Here is an 18,457-nt window from a genome sequence, read left to right as displayed (position 1 = left end):
GATATTTTTACCTAATTACTAAATTTTTTTAATAAATATAATACAAAATATAATTAATTAATAAAAATTGAATGATTTTCAAAATAAAACTAAAAATGAACAATATTTTTGAGAAACTTGTCAGCCAACCTCCTCGTGGTGTTTCTTGGATTATGCTAATAGGCTAAATATTTTACTTAACATTGAAAAAATATAGTATAATGACCCGGAAATCAACTCGTACGCAGCCACGTCATTATCCATTAGATATCATAGTTACATTTTTTATACAATAAGTAGTTTTATTTGTAGTAAATTAAAAAGTAATTTAACATCACACACTGTATAATTGTTGACCTTCTACATCATATAAAGTTTGTAGACTTGAACAACGTTTAGTATAAAAACTGCTAATCATTATAATTATTAATATCGATTAACGCAAATGTTGTTAAATTTTTTAATTCCGAATTTCGAAAAATAACTTTAAAATGTAAGCCATGATTGTATCATATTAAAATATATACAATATTCTAACGACTTTGGTTATATTGCACTTCTAATTTTATTTTCCAAATTTATTTCCTATTTATTTTAAAGACCTACAAGTGCAGCTTTATAAATTATTATATATTATGTAATAGGATGTACACAATCACAAAGTTCTGAAAATGTTCGTGAAGGATCAAGGTTATGGTTTTAACCTATGCACGTTCTAAATGCCAAAATATCACCATTACAACGGATAAAAACATTTTGCTTTATGTCTGAAATTTTCTATATTGTTTACTATGAAAGGTCAAATCGTTAATTTTTCAAACGGCGTTTGCATTGATTACTTTACAACCTATTGTCAGAGACTTTTCTATTATACGCACATGTTTAGTATTTTTACCGTGCCCAGTATAATTGAATGTCATTCAGTGACATGATTAATTTCTTGTTTTTTACATATTATATTTATACGTGCTAACAAGCCTTCTAGATTTTTATTTTGTTTTGGTTTTACATTTGGCGTATAAAATAATATATATTTGTAGGTATATAAACAGGTACCTACGAAAGATACGTACGAAAGAAAAATACAATGGAAAAATCGAATGATTCCCTTTTATTATTATTTAAGTGTTCATTTATGATACTTACTATATTATATGGCGTATGGTTACTTTTTTTTTCTTTTGTTTCGAGAGCCAGAGAACGAACCGCGTTAGCATTATTTCTCCTCTAACTCCCATCGTTTATTGATTACAATAACATCGACAAGTATTAGCGGTGGGTCAATCCTCCACTCACTAATATTACAACAACATTTATAATGTTGTAGGTGCAATACTGGGAAGTTCTGCCTCCCTAGGTGCCTTCGGCTACAATAAATTACTTAATCAACTAGATTGATGTCCGGATTTTGCGTCAGAATCTCACCACCGCACCTCCGCAGCCTAGTGGACTCGCTTCTTTTCTTCTTTGAGTGAGAAGATGCGTTCGACCATTCCATAGAACAGCCGAAATGACTCCTCTGCGTACCTTAATATACCTGACTTTTCATCCGGGTCTGCTGGAAGCTGGTCAAATGGCGTCCCGCAAATTATGTCCAAAATGTCGGCTGTACATGGTCTGTGCCCCAGGTGGGTGGACAAAGGGTCACGGAGGGCGTTACAGTAGTAGCACTCAAACAGAGTATGCTCCACCGTGTTCCTCGCCGCCCCTGCACTGCAGACACATCGGACTGGTGGCCTTGGTTCTCCTGTAGAGATATGACTGGAAACAGTCATGTCCCGTTAGCGCCTGTGACATGTGGAACGTGAGGGGCACTAGCGAGACCGTTCTTCCCAGCCAACGTCTGATGGATGGGATGTAGAATCGGGTCCAGGACGCTTTCCTGGTTGTTTCCCATCTCTGTTGCCACTCTTCGACGGATCTTTTCTCTCTTTTCGCGGTCTGCTTGGATGGCCGCGTCTCGCCAGGCGTGATGTCAGAAAGGAGTCGAGACCGGATCCTGGCCCGTTCCAAGACGAGTAGGTCGGCGGGAACCGTGGAGGCCAGATACAGGGAGGCCTCGTTGGAGACGATGTGGTATCAGCACCGAGATCTTTGAGGACGAATCAGGTTCGATTTGATCCTGGCTTCCGGGGCCAACCTGCTGATCCAGACAGGGGTGGCGTAGTGCAACTGACTGTCAACCACGGAGTTGAGCAGCTTTCTTTTGCATTCGCAGGGGCCACCTATGTTGAGCATGAGCCTTGCTAGCGCAGCCACCATGCGCGCGGCTTTTTTGGCCACGACGTCTATGTGAGCTGTAAAGGTGAGCGTCTTAAACAGGATCACCCCGAGGTATCTGATCCTATCGAATAGGAGTATCGGGTATCCTCCGATTGATAGCCTCGTGGGGACGTACGCGTGTCTCCTGGATAGAATAACAGCATCCGTTTTTTGGTGGGCCTACTACAGGCCATGGTTCATCATCCAATCATAATTTTCTGCAGGGTGGGGTTGACAAGATCCTCCAGCAACTGACCCGTATATGCCGTTACTACGACGGCCAAATTGTCGGCGATCTCTATCAGCTGTACCAGGCACGTCCATTTTCAGTAGAGCGTCATATGTTACATTCCACAGACCCGGCCCGAGGATAGGGATCCCTAAGGAACCCCACACGTGACTGAACTGGGGGTTCTCTCTACTCCGGTTAGCAGCTCCCTGTCAGAAAGCCATGACCTGAACATTTCCAACAGGTGTTTGAATGCCCCTAAGAGTGGTGCCGATCACTGGCCACCTCAAGGATTTAATGGAATTTTGGACATCGAGGGTCACTAGAATTCACAAATTCTTTTTGGCAGGATTGAAGGCTGCCTGGGCAGCCTAACTAACTGGTTGGGCACTCTCCTGCTGCACCCTTGCTCGTGGAGGTGCTTCTCCAAGCGTTGGAGCAAAAGCCACTCGAGGAGCTTGCCCGTCGTATCCAGCATGCAGATTGGCCTGTAGCTTGATGGGGCGTCAGGGGGCTTGTTCGCGCCTTTTATGATCAGCACCATGCGGGCCCTTTACAAACGTGGTGGAAAAACTAGAGCGCTTAGGCAGTCGTTCATTGAGTTCAGTACTGCTTGTGTCTGTATGGTGGCAAAGGCCCTGACGACCTCGTTTGGGACACCCGAAGGTCCGGGAGCCTTCCCCGGAGATAGCCCATTAGTGGCCCCTCGTAGTTCGTTAATGGTGAATATGGGCACAACCCTCTATAACTCTAGTTCATTGACCTCCAGGTTGAATGCCTGGAATATGTTATTTAAAGCAGCCGACGGTGCCACGTTCCAGTTGGTGATGGGGGCCACAGGGAACAGGGAGTCTGCTATTAGGGCTTCTCTGCCCCCTGGAGTCCGCTGCTGGGTTTCGGATGCTGAACTTTTTCATGAAGAGTCTATATGGTCCTCCCCATGGATCCGTGTCCACCTGAGAGCAGAGTTTCACGTGGCTTCACGTATTGCTATTCTGAGATTCCTCTTGGCTGCGGAATAGCAAAATCTGGCGTCTTGTATGCCCGGGTGGTTGGCCCGCCTGAGACACACTTGGTATTGTCCACGAAGGGTCAGTGACGACCTGCGTAGCTCGGCGATAGCCTCGTTCCACCAGTACACTGGAAGTTGCCAGCGGGATTGGGTCTCGTTCTCGGAATGCAGACATCACAGGCGCTAAGTAGAAAGGCTTACAGTTGATCAACCGACGTGACAGCTTTCCCCACGCTTGGTGGCTCTGCAGGAGGTTCCAAGCGCATTGAAGCTAGGTAGAGACTCAGGGTGTCTCCTTCAAGATTTTTGACGGTACAGCCGCAGTTGGCGCCAGGATGAGGTTCTGGTGGTGCCTGGGCGGGATTGGCTATGTTGAAAATGACGTAGTTATGATCACCCAGTGATTAAGCCTCGGACACCCAATCCCTGAGGGCTGTGCCCCTGTGTTATGTGATATCTATGATGAAGGTAGCTACTACACGTCTGAACCTGAGTTTGCAAGAATAATCCATTGGCTGGAGGCGAGGTCAGAGAGCTCCTGGTCTCTAGGGTTGCTGACTCTGGAGCTCCATTCAACGTGCCATGCGTTGAAATCTCCAGTCAGTATGATGGAGGCGTTACCCCCAGTCCTGATTGCGTCATCAAGATCATGAACTCTTGAATCGTACAACTGGGGTGGAGGTAGCTGCTGAAGATGATCAGATCCCTGACGGACATCCAGGCGAAGCCGTTTCCGGAGCCCCGATTGTTGTGACTAAGCTGGGTATAGCGTGGTTTGCCCACGGCGGCTTACGGTGTTGCTGAAGCACCACCTGTCTTCTAATCCGTAGTGGTTCGCAGGCTCAGAGATGATGAGGACATCCACTTTCTCTTCGTCCGCTGTCTGAACCATGAGTTGTTCCGCTACCCAGTTCGTGTTCAGGTTGATTTGAAGAAGTGTATACATTGTGGGTGGTTTTTTTTCCCTCTGCGAATTGTTTTCTGGCGGCGCACGTACCCGAATGTGGCTTGTGGGGAATTATCGGGAGCCCGTCGGACTCACATGCCACGCACCAATCATCTGCTTCCACGCAATCCTTCATAGCGTGTCCGGTGACCCCGCACCTCCGGCAGGCACCAGTCCTGTCAGCTACCTTGCAGTCCCTGGAATTGTGGCCGAACGCGTGGCATCGTAAGCACCTCCCCGGAGAGAGGGTCCTTGCGCGTACGCAGCACATGGTCCACCCGATCGGAACCCTGGTGATAAGGACGGCTAATAGCTTGGGCATCTTAGCCGTGGCAATCTGATTACCTGAACGGCTACCCCATATCCTGACGTCGCAGATGACCTACATGTCAACTTTTGCCGTTTGGTCGTCCTGCCAGGGGATGGCGTCACGGAGGCCTCCAGCACCTTCTGAGTTGTGATGGCTGCATCGATATCAAGAACTTCCACCTTGACCTGTAGTCCGAGCTGCAGCTGTGGTAGTTGACTTCTCTTCCAGTTGGTTGCTGCTCCGATCCGGCTTGCTGTGAACTGACGTTCAGAGCGCAGCACACTGGGTTATACAGGGTTCCGCAGAGACGATACTGCACTTGAGTCGTCGGGAAACAATACGGTTGGCTGCTAGGTAAGCCTAGCGCACGTGATCTGTTGCGGTTGGTCACGGGCGTGTCTAGGTGCACGTGAATTTCTGTGGTTGGCCAGTAGGCGTGGCTTATCTGCACGTGATCGTTACGGCTCCCGTTGGGCGTGGTAAGCTTTTGTGAGTACGTAACTCATTTGGTTGGCTGGTGGGCGTGTCTGTATTGCGCAAGTGTATACAGGAGGGTTTGCTGCGAGAACAGAGCGAACTGCTGGGGTGTACGTCCGTACTGGTCGGCATACACGACTCGACTGAAACACAATAAATGAACTAACACATATAAAATAAAATGTTTGAATATTTTGTAGTGAAAACCAGAGAGAGACTTGTTATTAAAATATTATCAATTACTTAATATTATGTTTAGTTTGTTTTATGATTTTATTCATTAAAAGCTACCTAAATCTTTACGATTTTACATAGGTATATATGTTTATGGAGCATGATAATTAAAAATTCATTGATTTCTACATTTTAAATTTAAATCATAATTCAAATGATAATTTGGAATTCAAAAATATATTTATTTTATGTTTAAATTAAGCCTAACACTTACATATGACAATTTTTTAATATAGGTAATGTGTAAACTGTTCAGGAAACATAAATTATAAACCCGTTTCATAACTTTAAGATTTAAAAAGAATATAAAGTACCTGTAATATTGAAATTACAATAATATATTGTATTATATTAATGTAATAATTGCATTACGTTATCGAAACAATAAAAAAGTCCTTTATTGAAGTTTAAAAAGTTTAAAATAAAATACGATAGCCTCACAAAAGTCTTGATAAAGAGTGTTATATAGAGTATTAAGTCTAAATTAAAGTTATCAAATGGGTTTAATGCAAGTTCAAATAACTTTGCAAAAGTGTTCAAATATAAATTATTTAAAAAGGATTTATTTATTATTTAACGATGAGGTTTTCACTGTGCTAAAAAAAACAGTATATTAGTTACATTTTATATTAGCTCTTATACAGGTATAAGTTAATTTTTTAAGCTTAGGTAAGAATTAACTACTCATTTAAGATTATAATATGATCAACATAATAAATATCACAACAATTTAATTATCTTTTAATAAATTACATTAAATAAAAAATAAAATTATACATTAAAAAGGTATATCTTAGAGCTACATAAACTTACTACTATACTATGTTTTTTTTTTTACTTTCTACTATTGTATTATATGTACCTAAGATTTATTATTATTTATTTAATTAACATTTTTAATAATATTTTAATAATTAATAAAGTACCAATCATAACTTTATTCGTATACATTAATACTGTTTAAGTACCTACTTATACTTAAGTACATATACTATAATTCAAATTTGACATAATAATGTGTAAGATATTTACATATGAAATTTTTAAGAAGATAAAATAACTGGAAATATTTTTAATTTTACCATATAGTATAGAGAAGTGCTCAGATCCAAAGAAAAGCCACATGTATTTCAAATTGTCAATAAGTTTTGCACATATAATAATATAGTGTAATGTGCAAATTAATAATAATCATAACTCACTTAAAGACTGAATTATCGTATAAAAACCACATACAGACATAATTTATGTCCTTGCCAACTCGATTTTCATAATAGGTCAATGATTTGCTCTGATTTTAAAACTAACGACGTTAAACGTGATCTGCTTAGTGTACATTTGCTATGTTATACACTCGTAAGAAGGAGACACAAATGCCATGCTACGTTTTTGAAAGGAGTGAAATTTAGAATTTTACCTAGAGGATTTAATATGTAATTATTTTTCTTTGTAAGTCATAATGAACCTTGTTCATGACGCGTTAAAGAACTTCGACAATGATCTGCACCCTGTAGGTAATTACATTGAGAAGGTTCGAATTAATTTTAGTAATAAAAATGATGTAAATCTACGTATTCCACTAAATACCTGACACCTTTGATAGCTAAAATTTTTTTCGCTATTTAGAGGTTTGCACTGTATATATATAAGTCAAAAATATTCTTAAGTTTTACTCAGACATATATTGACTATAATATAACTTACTTCAAGAATACCAATAATAAAACTTAATTATAAAATATAAATATAATTATGTTTCATAATAATATAGACTATAGTCATCATAAATGCATTTGATTTAAATATATTCTGTACCTACTTATTTATTAGAATGTGGGTAGTACATTCAAATTTCAGATTCTGTAATGAATCTTTTTAATCTGAACTGGAGCCATTGTGATATAGCTATTTAGTTCAAATATTATATTGTTTGTTTGAGCTAGAATAAACAAGGTACGTCGCATTGAAGTTTGTCGCAACTACTTCATGATGCTTGATCATTTGTAATCGCCTTTAAGAATTTTTCTTTGTTTCGAAATGTAGAATTTATTAGTTCATAGCAGTTGAATCATAGGATTCGATCATTTTTTTTTTTTGAAAAATATGTTGTTTTAGATGTGGTATGCAAATTTCGGATTCATATCTCGATTTCATAGTATATATCTACGCTTTGATTTATTACGGTCAGTTGTCATCGTTTTCTGAACATATCTACGCCAATCCACGTAGAAAATTGTTTTGTATATAATAATTAACAATATGACCCTTTTATAAAAATCACTCGTATTTTAAACAATAAATGTTGAGTGAATATTAATTAAATAATGTAGAGATATATTGAAGTTAAATTGGTGTCCTAAAGTTCAACGGCCTTAGTAAACTTCTACATAATATTTTCAACACTTGGAATTCAATACTAAAAGCTGTTTAGATACTATTTTTTTATTGATGTGACATTTTTGTTCATAACTCCTCCCATTTAGGTCACCATATATTACATATACACCCATATACAGAGTAATAGAAAATCATATTATGCATAGACAATTTTATTTATATTGCTTAGCCTAAACAAAATATAAAAATTCGTAATATAAACTTTTTATAATTTTTGCTGTTTTTGTTTTTGGTCAACCACTAAAATACCTGTAGTATACCTACTTATAGTGAGATGAATTAAGTTGAATAGGTTCAGAGGGATCATCATTGAATCATCATATAACATGATATAATTTGTGAAGTAATTAAGTATTACACATATATGTCTTATATTCTAGGGGGAAAAATAGTATTCAGAGGATAGAAAAAATGGTTAGGATTTATAAAATTTAGGGGAAAATATAAGTACATCACAAATTCAACACGGCCAATTCAAAACAATATATACGTTTTTTATTTCTCATAGAACAAATTGTAATTGAATGCAATTAAAAAATAATAACCATATATATTGACATTTTCATCGAATATTTATACTATTATTTTCTGTACATAACACCATTTTCATAATATTTTGACTTCTACTCAGCTATTCATAGACATTTTTTATTTTAATATGTTTCACATTTTTTTCACGCGGGAAAAAAAGCTTAAGAATGCAATACAAGCTTATTTTTAAAATTGGAATGCAAAATGACTCACGTGGTGTTTTTCTCATAGTTTTTCTCTTACTATTTTTACAAAAAAATCAAATTTCTTATCAGATTGATTTTAGACAGATGTTTATTTATGATCTGTCTATACATACATATTGATTATTGAACCAACAGTTTATTGTTCGAAAGAATTTATAGGTTAAATTGCCAAACAAGTGCTGCAACATTAATTAATGTGGTGTTTTATATTATACAGTCACGTCATTCCTCTTACCCAAACATTAAATGGTTATACATAAATATAAAAATATTGGTTCAATTTATTCTATATATTTTATTTATCAATACATTTTTAGAAATATGAATTCTGTCACATATTAAGAAATAAAAAAAATAATGTAAAATGTAGAATAGTCTTTATAAATAATGAAAATATTTCAAGTAAAATTATAATAAAATATTATGGTAATTAAGTATTTTTATTCTAAAAATGAATATTTAGTGAGTATCTATAGGTAGTATTATATAAACTATTAAACTATGTCTATATACCTAATTGAATGAATATAGAGGAACTTAAGGTTTTAAGTTCTCCAAGACGTCTTAAATCACCAACAAATAATTATCACCTATTATTTATGAATTTACTTTTTACATTTATATATGAGTAATAATTTTGTCAAATTTAGGCAGTACCAAAAATGAAATTCTGCTTAAATTTTATTATGTGTGAAAATATAATTTATCTCATCCTCATATACATATATTTTACCAAATATTCAAAAATTTAATGCGTAGATTTTTTTTCTCATAGTCGTAGAAGTATTGACTGAGACGTAAAATGTTAAAAACGAAATCAAAATGTATGTGAACAGATATACTCGTGTATTATATAGACACTACGCACAAGTTACTTTTTTCTTAACTTTTTGCAGCTGCACAATCTATCAGCACAATCCTATTGTGTCAACAACCAAGTCCAAAATGCCATTATTGTAATCAGACTTAACGCCATTCCTATCATATTTTTTTTTTATGTACGACAACTAATTTAATGTTCCTTTCTATTTTATTAATTTTTTTTTTTTGAAACTTTATTCAAATATATGTGACTCGGAGTTATTATTATTTACTATTTAAAGTTAAAATTAACTTGATTGAAAATTTACAAATTAATTTATAAATTATTTAACTTTTATACCTAATGATTAAAAATTTAAAACAAGGTCCTACGTAAATTGTTAATTCTGTGACGAAAAAAAACCTATTAATGTACCATAATGAATCTGATTTGATTGATTTAGAATTTATTTTATAGGTACCTTCATTTTTTTTTTTTTTTTAATTTTAATAGCTATATAATTAATATACCTAGTTTAAAACTATAAAATACTGTAGACTGACAAACCGTCTCCGATCAGAATCGTTTTTCGTATACAATGATATTATATCATTAAATTCAAATTTAATAATATCCATTACTGCAGTAACCTTCTTGTAAACTACTGTACAGCAGAGCGATATCCATTTACCTACTCTTTTCTAATTGTAATAAAATTTATTCATCCTAATTTCGATATTATACTTTTACATTATAAAATCAATAATAAATCATTTCTGTGTTGTATTGGGAACTATGATTTCATGTAAAAGAACTTTTTGGAAAAATGGTATTATGAAAAATAACTTTTGGAAAAAATATCTTGGAAACAGATTAACATCTGTGAATAAGGCACAATAAAACAATATTTGTATAGATTCTAAGTTTCTAACTATTAGTTAAACAAATATATAATTTAAAATTGAATGTTTTTATTAATTTTGTATTGTTAATAATAACCATTTATAGTTGGATTGAAATAGTTCAAGAACTAAAGAATTCAAACAAGTAAAAATAATTTATTTAGTTTAATTATAAAATATTTACCATTGTTCCGAAAACGGTGAACTTTCAACTTTGATAGTTTTTCTAGTTGGTATGAAGTTGTTTTTATGGCACAAATTGCCCTTTATATAACTCTGCTACAAAAGTTATAATTTTGAATATTTTTATTTAATCTCTTAAAATGATAAAAATAAAGCCCCCAAAAGTAAAAGCAATTCCAAAGTGGTTCTGCTAGTGGTTTTAAAAAGTACTAGAACTGAAAAATATCGTAGGACGATTTTTCTGTGTCAACATACAAATAATAATGTTTTTTTTTAAATTTATTATTTTTCAAAATATTAATCATACATTTATTTGTTGTTAATCATAGATAAGGTAATGGCAGAAGCATCATTTACTGGTGGAGAATTTTTGAAATATGCATTCGATGGCAACACCGAAGGAGATTCATTCATATTACATTTCAAAACTAAAAAACCAGCTGGACTACTTTACCACATGGGTAAAAATAAATTTGATGTTTATCATTAAGAATAATATTATGTATGCCAGTATTTGTATACTGTGAATAATTGAATACTATACTAATTTTAAAAAATTTTAATAATTAGTTGATAAACAATTTTCATTTGATAATATTGAATTTAAATTACCTACAATTATTATAAAAGTCGATGTATTTTTCATAGACAGTTAAAACTTAACTTAACAATATTATTAGTGCAACTATATCATAGAAATACCGTTAAACCTACATCGTTTTTAAGGTCAACCAATAATGTTATTCTCTCCTATTGCATCACGTTTTCCTATGTAATGAAACTTATTAATTTGTGGCGTTATGAATAATAATGTTTGAACAAGCTTCAAACACTGGTAATAAACCATAACTGTTGTAAACTCCTCTTAATCTTGCAGGTAATAGACTAAACCGTACAAAGCTTCAGGAGCGTAAGAATGAGTTGAATATTATTTTTTAGTTTTTGTTATTAATAAAAACTTGTTTACTGTTGTAATACCTAATATTACATCTATAAATGTACGATATTATATAACATAAATATAAATGATTATCGAAGCATAGATGCAATTAATAATAATTGATATATAATAATAATAAGTCTACTGTACTATTTACGGCTGTATAGATGACTTTTACGCACCTTTTAATTCATATGAACAGACGTTAGACCCATTACGCACAGTGACACAAAGTGACTGACCATGTTATATTATGTATACCATTCTGAAACTGACTGCGTAAACATGACGTTCCTTGCTGACTAGTTTTACAGCGAGGCATTTGAATAATTCCACCTTTTTTTTTTTTTTTTGTTAAGGCGTTGAGAGAAAGTGTGCATATGACATAATATGTGACCGTTCAAACTTTAAATATAAACTATACTTCAATTAGGTAATAGGTATGCTTAAATTATTATAATGTTATCATTATATAGTGTAAAACCTATAAACATTCTAAATGTTAAAATGCCAAGCAAAATCTACTAACAAACTTTATTTAGAATCATTTTTAGATAAAATAGGTCATCCATAAGTCCAAATAATTACTGAAATACATTTTTTATTAATACCTAGTGTACAACATCTAACGTCCAAAAATATCTTATTTTACCAAATTAAATTTTCTTTTATAAAATTATTATCTTCATGTAAGTTTTTAAACAGACCCGACCCAATTACATACATAATAATAATAACAATCGATCGTTAAAATAATATACAAAAAAAAAAAAACAGAATAATTTTAGAAAAAAAAACAATATAAATTATTATACAATATACTTAAAGCAATGAATTAATAAAATAATAAGTAAGAAATTACAATAGTTTTTTAATGAGTTGAAGTTTGGTGATATGAACAGATCGATATTTAATTTATTTATAATTTTCATAATTCTATTATAGAGAGTATTGCTTACACAACTAGTTACTTCTTAGCAAGATTAAATAAGCAATCCTTTTATTTGCTATTTTATTTAATTATCAAATATGTATTAAAACGTTTTACTGTTCTATTAAAAATTATCAACAATCCATTTCCAATATTAATTGAGTAAATAACTAGTAATTACAGAAAAAAATTTAATATAAACTTGTGTCAAACTTGTAGTTATTTACTGGGTATTAGTGACTTTTTTTTAAATTTTAATATAATAATAGATATTTAAAAAATGACTCTGAATGCTGACGTTTACTGAAACTACTGTCGAGTTTTTTCAAATACTACGTGTCTATAACTTTAAAAAAAATACAAATAATGGATAAAAAAATACATGCTAGGTAGATATTATAATTATCATAGCAATAACAAATAACAAACATTAACAAATTAGATTATAATCTAATGTTATTTTTTTATTTTTGTATATTAAATAGAACCGCAATACCAAAGAATTTATACAAAACTTTATTAATACTTAACTATATTGCATTAGCCATTATTTTTACGACACACTTAAGAATTCGGAATTTATGGCTACATAATTACGATTATTTGAACAATATTAAAAGTGATTATAACAACTGTATATTTTTATGTTTCAGGAGACGGCTCTAGTAATTACTTAAACGTCGGTATTGTAACTGGTGGTATTACAGTAACGATGAGAGTGGGCACTGGCTCATTAGATATGTTTATCAAGCCAAACAGAATACGGTTTGACGACAACCAATGGCATAAGATATCAGTTACACGCAAAGTACAAGGGGTAATGGATTTTAATTCTCGATAATGCTCTTTAGACATTAATTATTACGGATGTCAGACATATGGCAGTTTGTTCAGCCGTCAAAACTATACTTTCTAATTTTGAAAGTGGTTGTCAGTAAACGATACGAAGGCAGCTAGTGGACAATGGATTAGTATATGACTTCCATAAAATATTTTAGAACGTTTTTTTTTCTTACAATATCTGAGAAATTATATCTATATTGGATAAAGAAAAATTAAAAAATAAATGTAAATTGAAATATTTTATTATTTTATTCTATTATTATTAACGAATAATTTTAGAATAACAAAATGTGTATATTATAATAGTACTTAGTGCATTTTTCTAATATTTATACAATGACCACGGAAATAAATTATAAAATATTTATTGTTTATTTTATATCATTTAAAAAATTATTTCAAATTTTTTTATACTATAAAAATAAGTAAAGACTGTATAGTGTGATTACATTATAATAATAAGTTAAATAAGATAATTACTACCTGAGTGGTGTGTCTATAACTCTGTGATATTGCCTTTAAGTAATTATTAATGTAATATAATTTTTTTTTTTTAGATATCTGCAGTCACCAGTTTTTGTAAGGTTTGTATTTTTGAACAAATATATATATATATATATATATATAAATTGTACCTATTGCTATTTGTAAAATACCAGACATAAATGATTTTGAAAATTTTATCAAAAGTTATAATTTTATATGAAATATTATTATAAGAGTCTCTTTCGTTCAATTCTTGACAGTAAAAAACCTTAAATAATTTGCCGAAAACGTTGTAAACAAGGAGAAAATTTGAACAAAATAAAAAACAAAGTTACTTTCCAGGTAGACTACTTATTTACTAACGTATATTTTGCTGTAAACGATTCATATACACAATTTTTATAACTAATATCATACGCATTAGGTTGAATTCATTGCTAGATTTTGGTTCAATAACATTACCTATATAAATTAATAAATGTATATGATATTTGAATTAAATAAAATCGTTTCAAGAAATAAAAAAATATTATCTATGTAGATGATTTTAATTTCTTTAAAATGTCCTTAAAATATTTAAGTAGCGCAGAGGATGTACCTACTGCAAAAATAAATACAAGTTAAATTGCATACTCCCACCACATCGTTCCGTATATTTTCACCGTGAAATGAATATTTATTTTAATCACTCAATATAATATTATAGTCAGTATATCATAAATTCATAATGATTAGTAATGATATTGAAATAACTAATGCACTAAAGAAATACAGTTTTCTAATTACCTATTCTCGAAGGTACATAATTTGATTTTAAATAGAAATATTAAGAAAATAACTATTTCTAATACATTTTTGAGTAAAAATATTAAATTGAATCTGGCAAAATCTCACTATAACTATTATATAATTTAAAAAGCAGGAAAGTCGGTATCGCTCTTCTGTACATTAGGTGATGGGGTGGACCTCTGACTAGGGTAGGTTAGATTTGAATGCAATGATAGGTATCATTGCATACGAAGAACGATTCTGAACGAAGATGATTTGTCAGTCTAGGATATATTATATTGAAACAAATATTTTATTTTTCAATTAAGATGCATTTTGCATAAGGCATGGTTAATTAATTTTTCCAAAAACATTGCATGTAGTTATCATAATTCATAATACCTTATATTATCATAGATATACATATACCTGGTTTGAGGATAAATCGTTATCATTACACGATTTCATAAAAATTTAAAACTCAAACGCTCAAAACATTTTTCCTATAATGAGGCTTCAAATTTCCTATATAGCTATTTGAAGGAAAACTTAGTGTTGTATTTTTAATCCTTAGATATAAATACAAACAATATTATGAATTTTGAACTACAAAATAATTTGCAAATATTCATGGTTTTGACGAATTTTTGTCAATATTTGAAATTCAAATGATAATAAAAACTTAATTTGAAAATCCGGTGGACATTTTTTTTTTTGTGATAAAGATTGACAAATTTGTTAGGAATCTTGTATTACATTTTCAAAACTTAGATTAAAAAAGAAAATTTTTTATGAATTTCTAGCTTAAAAGAATTTGCGAATTTTTGTGATTTTTACGTATTTTGTCAAAATTAAAATTTTAATCCTTATAAAAAAAAAATTGTGACTATGAATTTATTTTATTTTTTAACTACTATTGCAAAAATATGTTAAGAGTATTGTATTAAATTTTCAAGATTTTCTACCCAAAAAATAAATTTTGATCGATATTAATTTAAAAAAAACTAATAATGATTTCTTTGTTCAAATTATGTCGAAAATTTTTTAAAATTGTATGGTGGATAAAATATACTGATATAAACATTCGGTGAAAGTTTAAAGTTACATCAAAGATCAACATCGATTTTGTCGAAAACTGATAGTGCGTAAAATTTCCCGTTTTTTCCTTAATTTTTAGTTTGTTTATCCCGATTATTTAGAAAAATATATAAGAATTTTTTACTTTTTACCCCCCCAAAGTACCAACTAGATTCACTTTCTGATCGAACGAAGTACTGAAGTCAGTAATCAAAGCACTTTTACTGCCCCAAAACGTGTTGACAGACACAAAAAAAAATATTCATGATTTTAACGAATTTTTGTCAATATTTGAACTTAAAATGCTTATAAAAAAAAAATTGTGCCTCTGTATTAGTGTTGTATTCTTAATCTTTAGTTATAAACACAAAAATTTTTATGATTTTTCAACATTAAAATTACTTGCAAATTTTCGCGTTTTTGATAGATTTCGTAAAAATTTGAACTATAAACGCATATAAAAAAAAATTGTGACTAACGATTTTTAATTTTTTTTAGCTAGGTACAATAAGAACAACTTATAAGGAACCTTGTATTAAATTTTCAAATTTTTTTGGTCATCCAAAATTATTTTACCGACACTTCAAAAAAAAATTCTCAAAAAAATCGAAAATTTCAGTGGTCTATAAATAACTCAAAAAAGTCAAAACATTTTGAAAATTAAACTGTATATAGATATCACTAACATAAACATTTGTTGAAAATTTAAAGTATTTAAAGTGATTAGTTTTTGAATTACAACCATATAAAAAATCGATTTGGTGAAAAACTGGTTTTGCGTAAAAATTCCCATTTTTTTGTCATTTTTTTTTTTGTTTTTCTCGATTTTTTTGAAAACTGTTGAAAAATGTTTACTTTTGACCTCTATAATGCACCAAGTATATTCACTTTTACATCGGAAACCACCCCAAAAGTTTGAAATTGAAGCATTATTTCGACTAGTTATGCTGTACACACTACACAGACACAAAAACAAAAACAAAAAAAAAAAACACACATCATTGTAAAATCAATACATTCATCACTTCGTTCACAATCTAAAAATCAACTAGTCAAAAAAAAAAATACATAGTTTATAATACCCATTGTTATTACAAAAAACTTGCTTTACCAAATATATGAATTGCTAAGCTATAATCTGTATATTAACCGAATTTAATTTTAACTATCCATTTTTACTTAAATTACTGTATTATTGGTATTAATAATGTATACCACTATCTTTTACCTAAATTTTAATTTTTTTTTTTCTTTAATTGTAGATTTTGAACTAAACAAATACCTAAATAAATAAAACAATTTATATACATATATATTACCTATATATAACATAAAATATGAATAGCAAATAACAATATTTTAACATGTAAAATTTAAAAATAAGTTTATTATACACTTTAAATAAAGTTTATTTTTAATGCCAATCATTTATCACAACTTTAATTGAAATTCATTTTGTTACAACTTACAAGTACCAAAATACCAATGATATAAAATATAAGTATAATTTAAAAAATATATATATATATAATATAAAAATATTTATAACAACAACAAAAAGTATCCGTTAAAAATTGGTAGTTATTAAATTTAAGGTGACTAGTACCCTTAGAAATATCTTAACTTTAAATACAGTCAACCTTTGTTAGTTTTGATTTGCAGTGGCCGCATCAAAATTGAAATTTATTGAATAAAATATTAATAGTGTGAATTAAAAATTATTTTTACGATTTACAAATACAAATAGAGTTAACAAAATCATTAGATTTCATTTAAAATTAGAAAATTAAATACACTTTAAATAAATTAAATATTATATTTAGTGTCAATATAATATGTTAAAGTTTATACAACAGCAAACAAATAAATACAATAAAAACTATATAAATTAACTTGTCTTAAGAATAAAAAAAATAAATGTTCACAATTTTGTGTAGATGACATTTATGATGCTATTAATTAATTTTCGTTCATAATTCCCAATAATTACACGAAAATATGTGTAAGAATATTGTTTCAACAAAACATGACTAGACGTTTTTTAAGCAAACAAATAAAGTTAAGCGTTGTTTCTAAAGGATCAAGATATTTTTATTGTACTATTGTTAACCAAATTTAATCGTATACATTATATTATATTATATATATATATATATATATTATATACTATCGTCATATTATATTCATAACATCATATCATTATACATTATTATACATTATTTCCTTGTTCTAGGACAAGTTATATAAAATAATTTTACATTCAATATCTAATGAAATTATAATTTTAAATAAACTACTGATCATTAAAATATTTTGTTGACGCATTGAAATTTATATTATTACTGTTGAATAATTTTATTATACCTTCACACTGTTTATTTGAATGTATAACTTGTATTTTGACGATGTGATTTGTTAAAATAATTGATTATATCCTAATTAATACTAAACAAACATTATGTAAACTCTTCGTATATATTCATAAACAATATTCTCTACGGTTTGTTCTAAAATTATTATTGTTATAAACTATTGTTACAATAATTATTGACTAAATGTGAATTTCATAGTTTTAAATAATATTTATTTAAGACGAAATAAACGCTTAAATATCATATAATATATGACATATACTGGGAACCTGCAATCAATGTGACTTTTTTTTTCTTATTTAATCTTATAAGGATTATAATTGGTCCATTTTAAAAATATCTTTTAAGGTTATGATTTTTTAATATTATTATTGCATTTTAAAATAAAGTGGTAATACATAATAATGAATCAGGAACACTTTTTTCGATTATTCATTTTTCAGGTATCTAAATTTATTTTTTATCATAAGACGTTTTTCATTAACTTATATTATAAAAAATTATATAAAAAAATTATAAATAAATAGTAAATGATATTATGTTAATGGCTGTAAAATACAATTTGAAATT

General features: G+C 30.3%; 1 protein-coding gene across 1 annotated transcript in view; it reads left to right on the top strand.

Annotated features, from left to right (window-relative positions):
• Nrx-1 (Neurexin 1) overlaps positions 1–18,457 on the top strand; it is a 265,980-nt gene that overhangs the window by 202,746 nt on the left and 44,777 nt on the right. The window contains exons 5-7 of the mRNA XM_089219748.1: positions 10,800–10,931; positions 12,995–13,158; positions 13,742–13,768. Of these exons, the coding sequence (XP_089075874.1) occupies positions 10,800–10,931; positions 12,995–13,158; positions 13,742–13,768 (323 nt within the window). The remainder of the gene's footprint in view (positions 1–10,799; positions 10,932–12,994; positions 13,159–13,741; positions 13,769–18,457) is intronic.

Source organism: Diuraphis noxia, unplaced genomic scaffold (assembly GCF_037042655.1).
Source record: "Diuraphis noxia isolate RWA-SAM2 unplaced genomic scaffold, SU_Dnox_SAM2 contig0001, whole genome shotgun sequence".
NCBI lineage: Eukaryota > Metazoa > Arthropoda > Insecta > Hemiptera > Aphididae > Diuraphis > Diuraphis noxia.
The sequence above is the reverse complement of the archived record's forward strand: the minus strand, read 5'-3'. Positions and strand labels throughout refer to the sequence as shown.